A 21,296-nucleotide genomic window follows, 5' to 3' on the forward strand; every position below is an offset into this window, starting at 1 on the left:
CAACATGATGGAAAAATGGGAGAAAGACTAACAGACATTTAACAAGGAGGATATCCAAATGACCAACAAACTTGGGAGAAGGTCATTAGTGACTAAAGCATAAATTAAAACCACAACAAGATGTCAATACCTACCACCAAAATAGGCAAAAAATTTAAAACTTTCACAATACAACGAGGTGGCAAGCAGCAATGGGAACTCTCACACAGTGCTGCTTACCAGGAGTGGTATAACATTTTGAAAAATAATTCAGCATTATCTACCAACACTGAACATATATACACACCCTCTGACCCAGTTTTATTCCTAGGTATAAATCCATCAGAAATGTGTGCATATATCCAAAAGGCATGTACATGAATATGCATAGCATCGTTTCTTCAACTGATCAATTTCAGTTCTTGAAAAAATCTAAACAATTACATTAGACATACTTTTCCTTAATTTTTAGTTTGACTGGATCTTGTTCTTTTCCTTTTTTTTTTTTTTTTTTTTTTTTACCTGTAATGCAGCCTTGTGTCAGCATTTAAGGGCAAAAAAAAAAAAAAAGGTAAGTATTCATAATGAACAAAAACAGCATTATTCCCTTTAAGGAAAACAATAACTGACAATTATTTAAAATCAAATAAATTTATCAGATTTAATAATCTACTACTCTTGGACATTCGGTACAACACTGAGCTGTTTATACAATAGAGAAAGATATTAAAAGATGCATAGTGCAACAGAAACTAACACGGTACTGTGAAGCAATTATACTCCAATAAAGATCTATTAAAAAAAAAGATGCATAATATTCATTAAATAATTCAGTTTAAACAAATAGTCACATGTTTCTAAATTTCATGACCTCTCATTTTAATTAAAAATGATTGGTCCCAATTCTTAAAAATCTTTCTACAGTAACGTCATTAAAACAAGTTATCCAACCAATAGTGATTCTAACTTTAAACAAAATAAAACATGGAGGTAGTCTTACCTGAATATAACTAGAAGTAATGAATTAAACATGGTCTGGTAGAAAATCTTCCACTTTTTAAATAACGTTTCTCTTTGAGTACTAACAACCCATCACCAATAAAATTTTCCTTACTTTTATTACAGATTTCACTTTCAGTTTTTTCCTCTGACATCTTCTATATCAGATCTAGTTTACTGGTATTTTAAATTCTAAATAAACCATAACAAAAGTTGATTTGACTGCTCAATACCAAGAGAATAGATTTCTTAAAGCAATGCTAGAAGGTATCTTTTTTTTTTTTGTCTTTTTAGGGGAAAGTGTGATAGCAGTCCCCCACTACCAAAAATTATGCAGTCAAGTTTCCCACGTTTGGGGAAATTGTAGGTGTGGGATGGATAAGCCTCACCCTGGGAAAACCACCTTTGTGATCATGGTATCTCTCCTGCCAGGTAAGTACAGAACACATCTTTTTTCATACTTTTTACATACATTCAACCTCCAGTTGTCTCTTTTTATTTTCAGATTACTACACACAAAAAAATGTCAATGACTATATAAGATAAAATATTATTAGACTGAGTTCCAGGTATATCATATTCAAAGCTTTTAGCACACAGAAACAAAAACTGTTTTCACATTTAAAGCTTCATTTTTAAATATATATTTTTCAAACATTAGTTTAGCTAGACTTAGGCAAATTAATAAGAAATGCAAGTGAAATTTCAGCATCACTTGAGAGAGTAAGTGCTGCCTTAGAGTGACTGCAGCTGGAAATTCCAAGTACCAAACACACACATTGATGCTACAGTGTTCTCCAACCCATGACCACCTCCACGCACCCCCCCATCCACCGCCCCCCACATACACACACACATTTTTACAGGTGGTTGGTGATATCCTAACTGAAACTATAAGTAGTGTTTTAAACCCTAAGGGCCACTTTTAAAGCAGTTAAGGCCCTAAGAGACTGATGTTTTTATAAACTGGTTCAAGAGCATGGCTTTCAAATATTTTGATATAAAATAATAATAAAATACAAACCTGAACATCAGAAAAATATTTTATTTTTTACAAAAAACGGAGGAATTTATCTATACAATACAATCTTTAATTATTAAAGCAACTCAAAGGATCCTTTCCAACACAATGATATCCTGCTGAAACCAATAATCAAGAAATTGTGTAAAATGGGAATTAATCTCCTTTAACTTCTCCCCTCAAGTACCTTTTGTTGAATGGTGGAATGTTTTTGCTCCATTTCTCTTTTCTCCTTTGCTGCATCCACAACCAGTCGATCCAACTATAAAAGGAGTAAATGATAGAGACTTAGAAGTTAAAGAAAGAAAGACATGATTATTTTTCAAAACTCATACTCCAAATCAGTCAGTCAATTGAGGTTTACCTAAAAAGGCATTTTGGCTACAACTTTAAAGTGGAAGTTCTTTTTTTTCTGGTATCATATCCTCTTTGAGAAGGTCTTTAATTCCTCTAGGGAAAACATTTCTAAGAGCAACCATGGTTCCAAGCAATTGTGACAGGTGGCCCTGTCTAAGGCACAACAGTGATAACATGCTCACCCCTTGAATTAAGGAGAATGACTCTAGATTAAGTTGTCTGCTGATGCACTCAGCAATTCTGGTAGTCGCTATCAAAGACAGAAAGAAGATATACTGGTGATTTTTCTTCCCAAACAGCAAAAAGTAGCAGCTAAGCTAGTGTATGCCAGCCTCACAAGTTCAACGTAACAGACACTTCCAATCACTCAAGATGCATGATGTTTTCAAGTTGGCTTCCTAATATTACAATAAAATCTAAAAGGTAGAAAAAAAATTCAACAGATAAAAGAGAAAGCAAGAAAGGAGGGAGGGAGGGAATAGAATAGAATAGAGTAGGAGAGGACAGAATAGGATAGAATAGAACAGAATAGAACAGAATAGAAATCATTCATTAGATCAGAGTATAAAATCACCAATTTTTAAAGTCCTTTTATTAAAAAAAAATTAAAAAACTTATGAAATCATAAAATCCCATTTCTTTCTTGATCCTTTCCATCAGAAGAGAAATATCTGGCTTCCAGTATTATGACAAAAGCACTGGCTTCTTGATCTCCTCTTTGCTGGAATAACAAAAATTGGGTTATAAAATACCCCATTATGTGGGTCTACTCTTCTAAACTGTGATGCATGTCATTTCATCTTTTTTTTTTTTTTCCCCGGTAGGCGGGCCTCTTACTGCTGTGGCCTCTCCCGTTGCGGAGCACAGGCTCTGGACACGCAGGCTCAGCGGCCATGGCTCACGGGCCCAGCCGCTCCGCGGCATGTGGGATCTTCCCAGACCAGGGCACGAACCCGCGTCCCCTGCATCGGCAGGCGGACTCTCAACCACTGCGCCACCAGGGAAGCCCTGTCATTTCATCTTTGAACACCCATCACCTCAAACTGACTAATGTGTGATAAATGAATAAATAAAAATGTAAATGTCAACAGACTACAGAGACAAAGTATTAAATGTCAAAATGTTCTCATTGATATCCTTTAAAAACAAAACTGAAAAAGGCCTTCTTAAAAGACTGTGTGATCCTTTATTCACTATCACAAATGGTGTTTTTTTCTACAGGAGACAAATTCTGACCACAGAATCTTAATATCACTGAATAATAATAAAGAACCAAAAGAAAACACTGAAATAGAACTATCACTATTATAAAATATTTTACTTAGATGGCAACTATACCACTCCACTTTAAGATCTAATGCATACTTACCTTAGTGACATGCTGCATTGATTTAATGGGTAATGCTGCGCTAGGAAAATGTTTGTCCTTAATAGTTTCTTATACTGAATGAGTGGAATAACCATTATATCCTTGTTTTATAGCCTTTAAGTGAAAGGCATGTTAATGTTTTTCATACATTCAGATTGAAGTGCAGCAGAAGGCAGCCCCCAAGATTCAAACTGATATTTCTAAACTTGCATGCATGTACTTTCCACACCAGTACTACAATGCTAGTGATGGTAGTAAAATTGTCAACTTGGTAGTAAATTTCTCTGCTGCATCCCACCCCACTGCTATTGCAGCAGAAAGGGAGGAAATCCCCTCTCTCTGTTGGGGCAGAAGTATAAAGAAAAAGATATCTTCCAACATGGTGGAGTACCGGAGGACGTATGAGTTGGGGAGGTGCGACGGCTGGCAGTCTTGTCTCCTAGATGCTGGGTACTGTATCAGGAAGAGAGAGTTTGGAGCACAGTAGCATGTGTCCCGTGTTTCTATTAGTGTTGGGCATCATGAGGTTAATAGGCTCCTATACCTAACCAGGTGCCCCCAATCCTCTACCTATGTATTGAATCTCCTACACTCCTACCACCTCAGATTTCACCACTTCTCTTTCTGCCTTTCAACTTCTCCCATTCCCATTTCTTTTTAAATTTGTGCAAATAATACCTTAAATAAAACCTTCCTACAACTCATACTCCCCTCTAGCTACTACCTGCTCTCTTTTCTTCACAATACAACTTCTTAAAACATTTTTCCCTGTTCTCCACTTGCCCATTTCATATTCATCTACCCACTGTAATTAAGCTTCCACCTCTTGGACCCTCAACTCTCACATCAGTAACACATAACCTTCTTGCTGCTAAACCCAAGAGGTAGTTCTCAGTCCTAGGGTTACTCGACCTTCTTTCCAGTATTTGCACTGACAACCACCCCCACCTTTCTGAGACACTCTTTCCTTGCCCTGTGCTACCATGATTTTCTGGTTTTCCACCTCCTCTCCCATCAGTGTTCTCACGGAGCCCCTCTTACCTAGCCGTCTCTTAAAAGTAGATCATTCTTAGGGCTCTGTCCCAAGCCAAATCTCTTTTTACTGCATACTTGTGGACCTTGACCTTAACTTACAAAATCAGAATTATTAGGCATGGTGTTCGGTCACTTATGTTTTTTTAAAATAGGTTCATGATTTTGAAATACCTATTAACTTTCCTTGGGTCAATTCACACACTCTTGTGATTGCAATTAGCAATTATATGCTATTGACCCCTTTAGTGTTTCTTTCTCTTGAACTCCAGATATACCCACTTAGATGTCCTATTCTCAAAATCAACACATTTAAACTTGAACTCATCATGTCCCTCCACTCTCAAATTGGCTACATCTTAACTATTCCTCAAGTCTATCTATTTATCTCCACCCTTACCGCCAGGACCCTAGTTCCAGATGCCATAATCTCATAACTGAATTACTGAAAGAATATCCTAACTGGCCACCTCCAACCAGGCCATAGTATCCACCAGGCACTACAGGCACCAGAGTTTAGATGCTTTTCAAGGACCTGCAAAATTACTTGAGACCTGGGAGGGTAAAAACTGAAATTAATAAATGTCAAAATATACAATTATTGAAACTAGTCAACTACAAACCAATTCATTTTTTTGATAAACTATACTTAATGTAAGATGAGGGTACAATCTAATGTTTGATTAAGATGTGGGGAGTGCCTGGGGCCTAGGAAGGTCTTGCCTTCTTCCCAAGTCTGGGCTGGATGTACTGTATACATGTTACAGTAACACTTTGATCCTCCAATATGTGGTAGGGATAGCTGGTTGCCTCCCAACATCCATTCTCTCCTCCTTTCTTAACAACAGAATCCCCAAATTCTAGTAGGTTAACATGGTTACATGCATTGAGACTAAATTTCCCAGCTTTCCTTGCAGCTAGTGTGACACTAGGTCATACACAGAAGTGGAATATACAATTTCTAGGAAATATCCTTAAAGAAAGGGAATGAATCTTTCTTTCCCCTTTCCTCCTTCCTGTTGGCTAGCATTTGGATATGAAGGCTAAAGCTTGATAAACCACTTTGAACCATTAGGTAGAATCCAAAGATATAATAAGCCTGTGTCCCTGCAGATTAAGTGACCACCATACTAGGCCTTTGGTTTTACATAGAAGAAATAAAATTCTATCTTGTTAAAGCTCCTACTATTTCTGGTTTTCTATCACATGCAAACAAATCTAATCTCCATTTATATACCCAGACAGGGCACTCAGCACAGAGATTAATAGTGTGGTGACTTGTTATTTTCTTCCAATAGATTAAGTTCTGTAGAGGCACGGAAGAGCATTTCTATAATTCACAGCATATGCCCTGCACACCATCTTTCCCCAACACCATCCCAACACACACACACAGACACACATGCACACATGCATGCACCACATTTATTTTTGGTCAATGAATGCAATTCTCATTCTGCTCTTACCTTTTCCCCATTTCCCTAAACTCTATTTTTCATCCTTAATCCCTCTCCTCAGAAAGTAACCTGAACCATTTTGGGAAAGAAAATCAACTGAAAATTGACAGAAATCCAGAAAACTCACCAGTCAACAAAAAAGAATGTCCGGGAACAGATCTAACATAAAGTTTTGATTAGATATCAAAAATAATTTGGATGTAATAAAATTTCTATATAATATTCTTATATATAATTCATGCATGTGCATGTGTGTGTGCATGTGTATAAAACGAAAAAGTTCCCAAGAGTTCTATAATCTTAAGATTCTAAAATTTATTATTCAAAATAGCAAAATGCAAATTTCTCTGAAAATAAAAAAAGAGCTATAACTCAAATAAAATACCAATTAGGATAGTAACTCAATAATCCAAATGTAAGAAACAAAAAAATAAATCCAGCTATGTATACTGTAAAACAAACACTTTGTTTTAAAATTCTTCTTTTTGGTACCCTAATATACTATCTGCAACATTTTCTTTAACTTTAATCTTATTTTTGGTTACACATTTAACCCATACATAAATCTGCTATAGCACCAAACTTCACCATTAAATAAACTGTCAAATTTCCCAATATGCTAAATCTCTTTAAAAATACAGATACTAGAACAAAGACTACAAAAGGAAAAATAAACAAGTCAAACTACATCAAACTAAAAAGCTTCTACACAGCAAAGGAAACCATGAGCAAAATGAAAAGGCAACCTACCAAATGGCAGAAAATATTTACAAGTCATATATCTGATAAGGGGTTAATATCTAAAATATATAAATAACTCAGACAACTTAACAGAAAAAAAAAATTCAATTAAAAAATGGGCAGAGGATCTGAACAGACATTTTCCCACAGAAGACATAAGATGGCCAATAAGGGGTCAAAGGTACTCAATGTCACTAATGATGAAAGACATGCAGATCAAAACCACAGGGAGATATTGCCTCACACCTGTTAGAATGGCTGTCATCAAAGATAAGAGAAGACTGTCAAGGATGTGGAGAAAAGGGAACCCTTGTGCACTGTTGGTGAGAATGAAATTGGCACAGCCACTATGAAAAACAGTATGGAGGTTCCTCAAAAAATTAAAAATAGAACTACTATGTGATCCAACAATTCCACTTCTGGGTATTTACCTGAAGGAATCGAAGACACTAACTCGAAAAGATATCTGCATCCCCACATTCACTGCAGCATTATTTAGCCAAGATATGGAAGTAACCTAACTAAGTGTCCGTCAATAGATGGATTTTAAAATGTGGTATACATATACAGTGGAATATTATTCAGCCATAAAAAAGGAAATCCTGCCTTTTGCAACAACATGGATGGATCCTGAGGGCATTACACTAAGTGAAATAAGTCAGACACAGAAAGACAACTACTGTGTGATCTCACTGATATGTGGAATTAAAAAAAAACAAAAACAAAAAACAGAACTCATAGTAAAAACAGACTGGAGGTTGCTAGAAGTGGGTGTTGGCGGTGGGAAAATGGGTGAGTGGGGTCAAAAGGTACAAAACTTCCAGTTATATGTATGTCAATTATATCTCAATTTAAAAAAATACAGATATTGGTATATAACACAGAATCAAGAAGTACAGTACATTACCTGTGCACCAAGATCCTTCATGTAGGGCCCAAGTTCACTAAATAGATCATATCCTTGATGAAAGAAGGCCAAATGGGCATACATAAAGGATAACATCTAACAGGAGGAAAAAATGGTTAGCATTTTAAAATCAATTCTTAGATAAATATTCTGAAATTTAAAAAAAATTCTGATCCTATCTATTATTTAAAAATTATTCCACCAGAGCCCAAAATAGCAAACCTATTTAAAATTAAACTGAGTCATTTTTCTTAAAAGAGTATTACAAAAATATTTTCAAACTTATATTGCAATAATTCAAAGAATCAAGTTTCCAATAGCTTCACCATCTTTCCAGGTACATTATAAAATATCTATGTGTCTTTCAACGAAATTCATTGGCAAAACCTCCAATTACAAATAAAACATTAAAATATTAGGAGGGGACATATGAAGCTCTCAAAACAAAGCAATCACATATACTTTACAACCCGTAGATCACTAAGCACAACATGAAATAGGGGCATGCTCATTTTTTTCTCAAGATAGCAAAATAAAATGAGGCAACAGACTTTGCCAATATGGAGATTTTGTTATATTCATTCCAAAAATTAAAAATGATTAATGCGTTAAGATTTTTTTCTAAGTTTTCCTACATTTTACCTATTCATGAGAGAAAAAACACTCTTATTTTCATTAGTTAAATTTTTACATGAGAAGGAATTAATTCAATCACAATACTGAAAGAATCCTCCAAACATCCCTGTTATTTTTAGCAAGAAGAGACATCTGTTTAATTCTGTAAAATCTAAAATAGGTCAAAAGGTCCTTAATACTCAAGAATCCTTCAAAAGGAATTTTTTTGGGAGAGAAAAACCAATAAAATAAAACACAATGACAAAAGGACAAAGCTCACTAAAAGATGATTCTGGAATTAGATAACGCCGGTTGTACAACTTTGTGAATATGATTTTAAAAAACACTAAATATATTTTAAAAAAAGAGAGGAAGAGATTAATAGTTACAAGTTCATAAAAAGTAAAATATGCCTGCACATCAAAACACAGAATAAGCATATTAAAAGATAAATAATAAACTAGGAAAAAACACTTGACAAAGGGTTACTTGTCTTAATAGATAAGAGATGTTACAAATCAATATGAAAAGCATGAAGACCCCCACAAAAAAAGAGGGGAAGGACATAAATAGAAAACATAGTGACCAAGAAAAAAAAGGTGTGTGGGGGGGGACATTCATACTCCTTTGCCACAAAGAAATCCAAAATTAAACAATGAGATGACATTTTCAATCTACCAAATTGTGGTAGAGTGGGGGAAATTAATACCCAGTGTTGGTAAAATGTGGAAAAATGTTCACTCTCACACACTATTAGTGGAAATTTTGTGTAACCCTTAAAATTTGACAATATTCCTTAAAAGTTTCAATAAATGCTTCAACGCTTTGACTAAGTAATCTCTTGTCTTAATCTATCCGAAGGAAATATTATTCATTAGAATGATCACTATAATGCTACGCTTTATGTCAAAAACAGGGAAATTACTTAAAATCCATTAATAGGTAAAGTTAATTTACGGTATATTCAAGGTCAGCAAACTGACCTACAAACTATATCCAGCCCTACCACCTGTTTTTGGATGGCCTACGGGCTAACAACGGTTTTTGCATTTTTAAATGGTTAAAGAAAATGAAAAGAAGACATGAAATTCATGACACGTAAAAATTATATAAAATTCAAATTTCCATGTTCATAAAAAAAGTTTTATTAGAACAGTCATGCCATTCATTTACATATTGTCTATGACTGTTTTCCTATTACAATAGCACAGCTGAGTAGTTGCAACACAGACAATACGGCCTCCAAAACCTAATATATTTACTACCTGGCCCTTCAAAAAAAATGTTTGCTCACCCCCTACTGTATTCATATGGTAGAATTCTACCTGGTCACATCGTTAAATAAAAAAATATTTAATGACTCATGATGATTTTGGAGTGTATTAGTGAAAAAAGAAAATTATAGAACAGTATGTAGGAATGATTCCTATTTTGTTTTTAAAAATTAAATGGAATTTTAAGAGGTGTATATACATTTTCACATACACACACACACAGGCGCACGCACACAAACAGAGAAAAAAGACAAAGATTACACCAAGATATTAATAGTGGTTCTCTCTTGGTAGTAGCATTTATAAGTATTTTTATTCTTCCTTCATATATTTTATTTTCCAATTTTCTACAATTAACATACATTACTCTCAATCTGGAAAAGGTGGTGGAGGTAAACAGGAAGTATAATGTTCTCATCTGATAAGAAATAACATAAATATTAACAGAGAATTTAGGAAAAACCTAGGTGTGGACAAGGATCAAAAGCAATTTCTGTAGATCCTTTGAGAAAAAAAAAAACCATAAAAAAACTTTAGTGAACAAAATCAGAGAGGAGAAATTATTTCTAAGGTTCTCAAAATATAAAAGAGTGTAATGTATATATGACTATCATCCTCTGCCCACTTCCTTGTTAGCTTTTAAGACGAAAAATGGGCAAATAAAAAATCACTGTTGCCATGCCATCCTTCAAATTTTATCTCGTTTGTTTTCTACCTGCACTCCAAAAAGTTGATACACCATCTACAGCCCTAAGGGAAAAATTCTGTAAAATGATGCTATGTATGCCCTCAATCTCAAATTATTTAAGTGTCTGCTTTAAGCAGATTACAGTGTAATTATAGATGAGACACACATAAATAACTATAACATAAAGGAAACCAAAAAAAGTGGTTAAGTGACATAGAAGTACAAAAATATCATTAAGTAAGATTAATTATGAACCTGGAATAAATAAATAAGTCAATAAATAAATATACATACACACACACATATATGGTGCTATTTTAAAAACTTAAATATAGACATTTAACTTCATATGAAAATATTTAGAACATCATTTCAATAAATATCTTACTGATTTCAGGATTTCTGATCTCCTTTTTGATTGAAGGACGTTAATCTGAGGAAAAATGCACTTGGTTAATCACCTATGCATTATTTTTAAAACTAATCCAGAATGCAATATTGTAAAATTTGCTTATTCTAATACTTTTCCAGAAAAGTAAATGAAAACAAAGTTCAAGTTTTTCACCTTTTGACCTGCTTTTTGCAAAAACAGTTAAGACAAACATACCAATGAAACTCTCATCCATTTTTTCAACTTAAAGAAAAACTGGCCATGTTCAAACCATAATATTGTACTGTACTAATAAAACTATCACCTTGATAAACTTCTGAATTTCTTAGAATTCCGTCTTCTCTCCACCCTCCTTATCTAATTGCTCTTTTAACATACATCCTTCATACAAATTCTAATCACTTTTACCACTACCACCAACCACCATATCTTTTCCTGACTGCTATAATAGTCTATGAACTAGTCTCTGTTTCCACTCTTGACACTTCATTCTCCACACAGCAACCAGAGTGATCTTTTCAAACAATAAATAAGATCATGTACGTCTGTATTAAAACCTTCCAACTCCCTACTGTAGCCTACAAGGCCGTTTGTGAAGAGGCTCCTGCTACCTCTCCCACCTAATTTTATACTACAGTACTTTCCCCTTTTCTGTGGTCCAACCACAACCCAAGAGTACTCCCACCTCAATGCCTTTGTACTATTTGTTCTGTCCTCATGTCGTGATTTTCTTCCCAGATGGGCACAAGGCTCTTATCCATCAGGTCGCAGCTTAAACAGTATCTCCTCACAAAGGTCTAAAGTAGGCCTTTAAGCAGTCTTTAGTACACCAACCCTATTTATTTTCTTTATAGTATTCATAACTACCTCATATTTTATTTACTTATTTATTTTCCCCAGCTAAAACATAAGCTCCGTGAGATCAAGGTCGTGCTTTATTCCCAGCTGTATCCTCCAAGCTGTATATATTAGGCACTCAGAAATATTTGTTGAACAAATTAATGGATCTTAAATAAATATTTTAATTAGACCAAACTATTGAAAGATCAGTAATTATAAAAGTTGCCTTCTGTGGTATCTCTCCCAACTCTAGAAATTCACAACAAACATTTTATTTTTGTCTGTTATTTATTATATATCAGCTTAATGAAATACAATGTTTACACAAGAAAAGAATCATGAACTCTTTGCTAAAATTTCCAAAAGGTTACAGAATATCTTTTTAATATGTCCTTCCCACTGAATGTTCCGCCTGTTGTTTAATAAGGTAATTTTAAAGCACTGATCAGAAAACAAAAACAGACCAAGAGGGGACTTCCCTGGTGGCGCAGTGGTTGAGAGTCCGCCTGCCGATGCAGGGGACACAGGTTCGTGCCTCGATCCAGGAAGATCCCATATGCCGCGGAGCGGCTAGGCCCGTGAGCCATGGCCGCTGAGCCTGTGCGTCCGGAGCCTATGCTCCGCAACGGGAGAGGCCACAACAGTGAGAGGCCCGCGTACCGCAAAAAACAAACAAACAAAAAAAAACAGACCAAGAGGGAATTTCTTGGTGGTGCAGTCGTTAAGAATCCGCCTGCCAATGCAGGGGACACGGGTTCGAGCCCTGCTCTGGTAAGATCCCACATGCCGCGGAGCAACTAAGCCCGTGTGCCACAACTACTGAGCCTGTGCTCTAGAGTCCATAAGCCACAACTACTGAGCCTGCATGCAGCAACTACTGAAGCCCACGTGCCTAGAGCCCGTGTTCTGCAACAAGAGAAGCTACCGCAATGAGAAGCCCGTGCACCACAATGAAGAGTAGCCCCCGCTTGACGCAACTAGAGAAAGCAGGCGCACTGCTATGAAGACCCAATGCAGTCAAAAATAAATAAATAAATAAATAAACAAATAAATAAGTAAAGACAGACCAAGAAAAATCTAATAACTGTTTACCTAAGCACTAGTTTCTTCTGCATGTCTGTTTCAAGGTCTATTCAGTTTTGAGAACTAAAAGATTAACTTTCAAATGCTCTAAGTAAAAGCTTAGAAAAATGTTAAAAATGCCTGTTTGACAATGAAAAACAGCATACATTTGAAAATACAAAAGTATATTCAAATATTTAGAGAAACTAAAGCATGACACTCTATAAATCTGAATATTTCTTACTTACTATTCTCTAAAACAGACACTTTGGCCATATGGTAAAATAACGCAACAGTTCTCATTAGAAAAATCAAACAAATAGTTATAAGAGAGGTGAGGTCCTAACTTAAAACTAGTGGATGGACGTCAAAGGAAACGGACAGTTTATAATGTGTAAATTTGAAAATAATGAATATTTTAGGTAACTTCCCCCCTTCCCAAATAAAATTTAAAATTAAGTAAGCTGTTCACTCTTTCAAAAAACATTACCTATCTATTTTCCAACCACTGGACTAGAGGGAAGGGATATAATCTAGGAGTAGGAAAGACATATAAATAAATAATTTCAATAAATGAGATAAGTGCTCTAACAGCAATGTGTATGACAATAATATGGCAGCACAGAGGAAACAGAGACAAGAATGATTCATTTTGCCTGGAAAAGCTTGAGTAATTGTGACCACAGAACAGAGAATGAATTGCTAATGGGCAGGTTAAAAGCAACACAAGAAAGATCAATTTTTATGAGAACATCTTAATACTCGAGACAAGAAGCAGTAAGAACTAGTGTTGCGGCTGCAGCAGAGTGAGAACGAGGTACATAGAACTTTTCAAGGCAATTTTGACTGTTGGATATAGTAGCTAAGAATATCTGATATGATTCTCCAATTCTGATTTCTATGATTAAGAGGGTGATACTACTCAGTATGGTAACGGCAATACAAAGTCATTTGAGAAGAAGAAAGATTTTAGTTTTAGACACAAAAGGAATGAGGTACTTCTGAGAAAAATATATTTTGTCGCTTATATATGGTGATAATTCAAGCAAAGGGCATGATTAAACTGTAAGGGATTATCATAAAGTCAGAAAACAGGAAGACCAAAGATGGAACCCTAATAGAGAGACTGAAAAGGTGGACAAAGGAGAGAAACCCGAAGTGGAAACTGAAAAGAAACATAAATTAAGATGATGACCTGCAAATGGTTTAAGATACATTAAGACAAAAGTATGTTTCAAGAGAGTGTGGTCTACTATTTCAGTGAAACACAATAGTCAAGTTGGTTAAAAAGTACAATATATCTAATGAATAAGACCTTAACATGAGCCATTTCAGTAGAATGAGGTAGGCAGACTCAGTACTCATACTACTGCAGGAAGTGGTATAAATGTGAGGTAGATAAGACGAGATAGGAAATACAGACTACTCCATGCTAGAAGCCTTTCATTAATAAGTGGAGTGTACTTCATTTTTTAAAATTTAACTTCCCACTTACTGAACAGGAACTTAATAGAAAAAAATCTTAAAGTCATTTTCTACTGTTTTCGCAAAGTTACCTGAGTAGTTTTTAATCACTAATTAGCAATATGTTTACTTAAGTATTTTTTTTTTTTTTTGTGGTACGCGGGCCTCTCACTGTTGTGGCCTCACCTGTTGCAGAGCACAGGCTCCGGACGCGCAGGCTCAGTGGCCATGGCTCACGGGCCTAGCCACTCCGCTGCAGGTGGGATCTTCCCAGACCAGGGCACGAACCCGTGTCCTCTGCATCGGCAGGCGGACTCTCAACCACTGCGCCACCAGGGAAGCCCTAATAGCCATTTTTTGAAAACATATAATAAACATACCTGAAGTACGTAATCTAGGGCTATATGTCGAAAACATTTCCTTGTTGCTGTCAGAATGTTTGTGGCTTCTTCAACTTCATGCTGTTTGTTTCTCTGTACTTGAGCATTTTTTACTAATGCGTTTTCTTTTTCTTCACTGACTTTTTCAAACTGCTTCTTGGCATCTTTGAATTTTCTAAGATCTCTAAAAAAAATTAAAATAGTGAAACTTTCATAAAACTATCTGGATCAAAAACTTTACCAAAATAACATTTAGAATTTAATTCTTATGTTCCTCTACTTATTTATTTATTTGCAAATGACACTCAATAGCTCTTCCAACTAACATATATATTAGTTTATGAGTACACACTATTCCTGATATAGTCAGCTAGCATTTCCTTACTTAAATCTATACAATTTAAAGTGAAAATAAATTATCAAATTAACATTACAGAAACATAAAAGGCAAAGTTAATTTTTCTAAAGACAAATTCTGGGACATGCACCAATATTTAACCAAATAATTTTTATTTTTTTTACATTTATTTTTATTTTCTTTAACTGATGAATGGTTGATGTAAAATATTATATAAGTTACAGGTGTATAATATAGTTATATACAATTTTTTTTTTTTTGGTCAATCCCAAACTCCCTAACTATCCCTCCCCCACTCTTCCCTACTGATAACCATAAATTTGTTCTCTGAGTCTGTGAATCTGTAAACTTGTTGTTATTTTTTAATATTTATTTATTTATTTTGGCTGCGCCGAGTCTTAGTTACGGCACATGGGATCTTCATTGCAGCCTGCAGACTCTTACTTGAGGCATGCGAACTTAGTTGTGGCATGCATGTGGGATTTAGTTCCCCAACCAGGGACTGAACCCAGGCGCCCTGCATTGGGAGCATGGAGTCTTACCCACTGGACCACCAGGTAAGTCCATCTTGCCTTTCTTTTTTTTTTTTCTTTTTTTCCCCTGTTTTTGTGTGTGTGTATGTGTTTCTTTGTGTATTTTTGTGTGTTTGTTTTTGCTTTTACCATTTGTCTTGGGGGTTTTGCTTGTTCATTTCCTTTTTTTTTTTTTTTTTCTTTCACATGGTACAGCTTGCAGGGTCTTGGTTCTCCGGCCAGGGGTCAGGCCTGACCTTCTGAGGTGGGACAGCCAAGTCCAGGACACTGGACCGCCAGAGAACTCCCAGCCCCAGGGAATATTAATAGGTGAGAGCTCTCCTAGATGTCTCCATCTCAACACCAAGACCCGGCTCCACCCAAGGGCCAGCAAGCTCCAGTGCTGGACGCCTCACACCAAACAACTAGCAAGACAGGAACACAACGCCACCCATTAGCATACAGGCTGCCTGAAGTCATAGGAAGCTCACAGACAACCCAAAACACATCACCTGACACAGCCCTGCCAACCAGAGGGACAAAATACAGCTCCACCCACCAGAACACAAACACCAGTCCCCCACACCAGGAAGCCTACACAGGCCACTGGACCAACCTCACCCACTGGGGGCAGACACCAGAAGCAAGAGCAACTACAGCCTCACAGCCTGTGGAAAGGAAACCCCAAACACAATAAGTAAAACAAAATGAGAAGACAGAGAAATGTGTTGCAAATGAAGGAGCAAGGTAAACACCCACAAGACCAAACAAATGAAGAGGAAATAGGCAATCTACCTGAAAAAGAATTCAGAGTATTGATAGCAAAGATGATCCAAAATATTGGAAATAGAAAGGAGAAAATACAAGAAACATTTAACAAGGACCTAGAAGAACTAGAGAACAGTGATGAACAAGACAATAACCGAAATTAAAAATACTCTAGAAGGAAGCAATAGCAGAATAACTGAGGCAGAAGAACGGATAAGTGAGCTGGAAGACAGAATGGTGGAAATAACTGCCACAGAGCAGAATAAAGAAAAAAGAATGAAAACAATTAAGGACAGTCTCAGAGGCCTCTGGGACAACATTAAACACACCTACATTCAAATTACAGAGGTCCCAGAGGAAGAAGAGAAAGAGAAAGGGTCTGAGAAAATATCTGAAGAGACTATAGTTGAAAACATCCCTAACATGGGAAAGGAAATAGTCAATCAAGTCTAGGAAGTGCAGAGAGTCCCATACGGTATAAACCCAAGGAAAAACACACCGAGACACATTAATCGCATTAAAAAAAATTAAATACAAAGAAAAAATATTAAGCAGCAAGGAAAAAGCAAAAAATAACATACAAGGGAATCCCTGTAAGGTTATGAGATGATTTTTCAACAGAAACTCTGGAGGCCACATTGGAGTGGCAGGATATATTTAAAGTGGTGAAAGGGAAAAAGCTACAACCAAGATTAATCTACCCAGCAAGGATCTCACTCACATTCAACAGAGAAATCAAAAGCTTTACAGACAAGCAAAAGCTAAGAGACTTCAGAACCACCAAACCAACTCTACAACAAATGCTAAAGGAACTCCTCTAAGCCAGAAACACAAGAAAAAGACCTAGAAAAACAACCCAAAACAATTAAGAAAAAGGTAATAGAACTTACATATCGATAATTACCTTACATGTGAATGGATTAAATGCTCCAACCAAAAGACACAAGCTCGCTGAATGGATACAAAAACAAGATCCATATATATGCTGTCTACAAGAGACCCACTTCAGACCTAGGGACACATACAGACTGAAAGTGAGGGGATGGAAAAAGGTATTCCATGCACATGGAAATCAAAAGATTTTGATTTCCATGTGCATGGAATACTCATATCAGATGAGATAGACTTACTCATACCAGATAAGATAGACTTTAAAATATAAACTGTTACAAGAGACAAGGAAGAACACTACATAATGATAAAGGGATCAATCCAAGAAGAAGATATAACAATTACAAATATACATGCACCCAACATAGGAGCACCTCAATATATAAGGCAAATGTTAACAGCCATAAAAGAGGAAACTGACGGTAACACAATAATAGTGGGGGACTTTAACACTTCATTTACACCAACAGACAGATTATCCAGACAGAAAATTAACATGGAAACACAAGCTTTAAATGAGATGGATTTAACTGATATTTATAGGACATTCCACCTGAAAGCAGCAGAATACACTTTCTTCTCAAGTGTACATGGAACATTATCCATCACATTATACATTATACACATTATACATTATACACGGAACATTATACATCACATCTTGGGTCACAAATCAAGCCTCAGTAAATTTAAGAAAATTGAAATCGTATCAAGCATCTTTTCTGACCACAATGCTATGAGACTAGAAATCAATTACAGGAAAAAAACACAAACACAGGGAGGCTAAACAATATGCTACTACATAACCAAGAGATCACTGAAGAAATCAAAAAATACCTAGAGACAAATGACAACAAAAGCACGACAACCCAAAACCTATGGTATGCAGCAAAAGCAATTCTAAGAGGGAAGTTTATAGCAATATAATCCTACCTCAAGAAACATGAAAAATCTCAAATAAACAATCTAACCTTACACCTAAAGGGACTAGAGAAAGAAGAAGAAAACAAAACAAAAACCAAAACAAAACAATAAAAACCAACGTTAGTAGACGGAAAGAAATCACAAATATCAGAGCAGAAATAAATGAAACAGAAAAAAAGAAAACAAGAGCAAAGATCAATAAAACTGGGCTTCCCTGGTGGCGCAGTGGTTGCGAGTCCGCCTGCTGATGTAGGGGACACGGGTTCGTGCCCCGGTCCGGGAAGATCCTACATGCCGCAGAGCGGCTAGGCCCATGAGCCACGGCTGCTGAGCCTGCGCGTCCGGAGCCTGTGCTCCGCAACGGGAGAGTCCACAACAGTGAGAGGCCCGCGTACCGCAAAAAAAAAAAAAGTTTCCAACAAACAAAAAGTCCAGGACCAGATGGCTCGACAGGCGAATTCTATCAAACATTTAGAGAACAGCTAACGCCCATCCTTCTCAAACTATTCCAAAAAATTGCAGAGAGAGAAACACTCCCAAGCTCATTCTACAAGGCCACCATCACCCTGATACCAAAACCAGACAAAGATATCACAAAAACAGAGAATTACAGACCAATATCACTGATGAATATAGATGCAAAAAACCTCAACAAAATACTAGCAAACAGAATCCAACAACACATTAAAAGGAGCATACACCATGATCAAGAGCGATTTATCCCAGGGATGCAAGGATTCTTCAATATACGCAAACCAATCAATGTGATACACCATATTAACAAATTGAAGAATAAAAACCATATGATCAGCTCAATAGATACAGAAAAAGCTTTTGACAAAATTCAACACCCATTTATGATAAAAACTCTCCAGAAAGTGGGCATAGAGGGAACCTACCTCGACATAATAAAGGCCATATCTGACAAACCCACAGCAAACATCATTCTCAATGGTGAAAAACTGAAAGCATTTCTTCTAAGATCAGGAACAAGATGAGGATGTCCACTCTCACCACTATTATTCAACATAGTTTTGGAAGTCCTAGCCACAGCAATCAGAGAAGAAAAAGAAATAAAGGGAATACAAATTGGAAAAACTGTCACTTTTCAAATGACAGGATACTATATGTAGAAGATCCTAAATATGCCACCAGAAAACTACTAGAGCTAATCAATGAATTTGGTAAATTTGCAGGATACAAAATTAATGCACAAAAATCTCTTGCATTCCTATACACTAACAACAAAAGATCAGAAAGAGAAATTAAGGAAATAATCCCATTCACCAATGCAACAAAAATAATAAAATACCTAGGAATAAACCTACCTAAGGAGGTAAAAGACCTGTATGTGGAAAACTACAAGACACTGATGAAAGAAATCAAAGATGACACAAACAAATGGAGAGATATACCATGTTCTTGGATTGGAAGAATCAATACTGTGAAAATGACTATACTACCCAAAGCCATCTACAGATTCAATGCAATCCCTATCAAATTACCAATGGCATTTTTCACAGACTAGAACAAAAAATTGCACAATTTGTATGGAGACACAAAAGACCCCAAATAGCCAAAGCAATCTTGAGAAAGAAAAATGGAGCTGGAGGAATCAGGCTCCCTGACTTCAGACTATACTACAAAGATACAGTAATCAAGACAGTATGGTACTGGCACAAAAACAGAAATACAGACCAATGTAACAGGACAGAAACCCCAGAGATAAACCCATGCACCTATGGTTACTTAATCTATGACAAAGGAGGCAAAAATATACAGTGGAGAAAAGACAGCCTCTTCAATAAGTGGTGCTGGGAAAACTGGACAGCTACATGTAAAAGAATGAAATTAGAACACTCCCTAACACCATACACAAAAATAAACTCAAAATGGATTAGAGACCTAAATGTAAGACCAGACACTATAAAACTCTCAGAGGAAAACATAGGAAGAACACTTTTTGACATAAATCACAGCAAGACCTTTTTTGACCCACCTCCTTCAATAATAAAAATAAAAACAAACAAATGGGACCTAATGAAACTTAAAAGCTTTTGCACAGCAAAGGAAACCATAAACAAGACGAGAAGACAACCCACAGAATGAGAGAAAATATTTACAAACGAAGCAACAGACAAGGGATTAATCTCCAAAAAATACAAATAGCTCATGCATCTCAATATCAAAAAAACAAACAACCCAATCAAAAAATGGGCAGAAGACCTAAATAGACATTCCTCCAAAGAAGACATAAAGATGGCCAAGAGGCACATGAAAAGATGCTCAATATCACTAATTATTAGAGAAATGCAAATCAAAACTACAATGAGGTATCACTTCACACCAGTCAGAATGGCCATCGTCAAAAAATCTACAAACAATAAATGCTGGAGAGGGTGTGAAGAAAAGGGAACTATCTTGCAACTGTTGGTGGAAATGTAAACTGATACACCCACTATGGAGAACAGTATGAGGGTTCCTTTAAAAACTAAAAACAGAATTAGCATATGACCCAGCAATCCCACTACTGGGCATATACCCAGAGAAAACCATAATTCAAAAAGACAGATGCACCCCAGTGTTCACTGCAGCACTATTTACAATAGCCAGGTCATGGAAGTAACCTAAATGTCCACTGACAGATGAATGGATAAAGATGTGGTACATATATACAATGGAAAATTACTCAGCCATAAAAAGGAATGAAATTGGGTCATTTGTAACAATGTGGATGGACCTAGAGACTGTCATACAGAGTGAACTAAGTCAGAAAGAGAAAAACAAATATCGTGTATTAACACATATATGTGGAATGTAGAAAAATGGTACAGATGAACCTGTTTGCAAGGCAGAAATAGAGACACAGATGTAGAGAAAAAAACATATGGACACCAAGCGGGGTCAGGGGTGTGTGGGGTGAATTGGAAGACTGGGATTGACATATACACAGTAATATGTATAAAATAGGTAACTAACGAGAACATGCTGTATAGCACAGGGAACTCTACTTAATACTCTGTGGTGACCTAAATGGGAAGGAAATCCAAAAAAGAGGGGATATATGTATACATATAGCTGATTCACTTCGCTATACAGCAGAAACTTACACAACATTGTCAAGCAACTATACACCAATTAAAAAAAAAAAGACAAAATGGTTTTTAAACAGTAGTATATACCATAGGGAACTTGTTAAAAATGCAAGTTCCAAGGGTCCTCTACCAGAGATTACAATTCTTTGTGTTTTCGGGATAAGCCCTAGAA

General features: G+C 36.1%; 1 protein-coding gene and 1 pseudogene across 2 annotated transcripts in view; both read right to left on the reverse strand.

Moving 5' to 3' along the window:
- The window catches only part of ACAP2 (ArfGAP with coiled-coil, ankyrin repeat and PH domains 2), a 162,999-nt gene that overhangs the window by 39,194 nt on the left and 102,509 nt on the right, over window positions 1–21,296 (reverse strand). For both annotated transcript variants that reach the window (XM_060150341.1, XM_060150340.1), the window contains exons 6-9: window positions 14,577–14,760; window positions 10,828–10,872; window positions 7,863–7,958; window positions 2,187–2,261 (exon numbers count right to left, since the gene is read on the reverse strand). In XM_060150341.1, the coding sequence (XP_060006324.1) occupies window positions 2,187–2,261; window positions 7,863–7,958; window positions 10,828–10,872; window positions 14,577–14,760 (400 nt within the window). The remainder of the gene's footprint in view (window positions 1–2,186; window positions 2,262–7,862; window positions 7,959–10,827; window positions 10,873–14,576; window positions 14,761–21,296) is intronic.
- Window positions 1,270–1,418, reverse strand: LOC132521461 (U1 spliceosomal RNA; annotated as a pseudogene).

The sequence above is a fragment of the Lagenorhynchus albirostris genome, chromosome 5 (assembly GCF_949774975.1).
Source record: "Lagenorhynchus albirostris chromosome 5, mLagAlb1.1, whole genome shotgun sequence".
In the NCBI taxonomy this organism is placed as follows: domain Eukaryota; kingdom Metazoa; phylum Chordata; class Mammalia; order Artiodactyla; family Delphinidae; genus Lagenorhynchus; species Lagenorhynchus albirostris.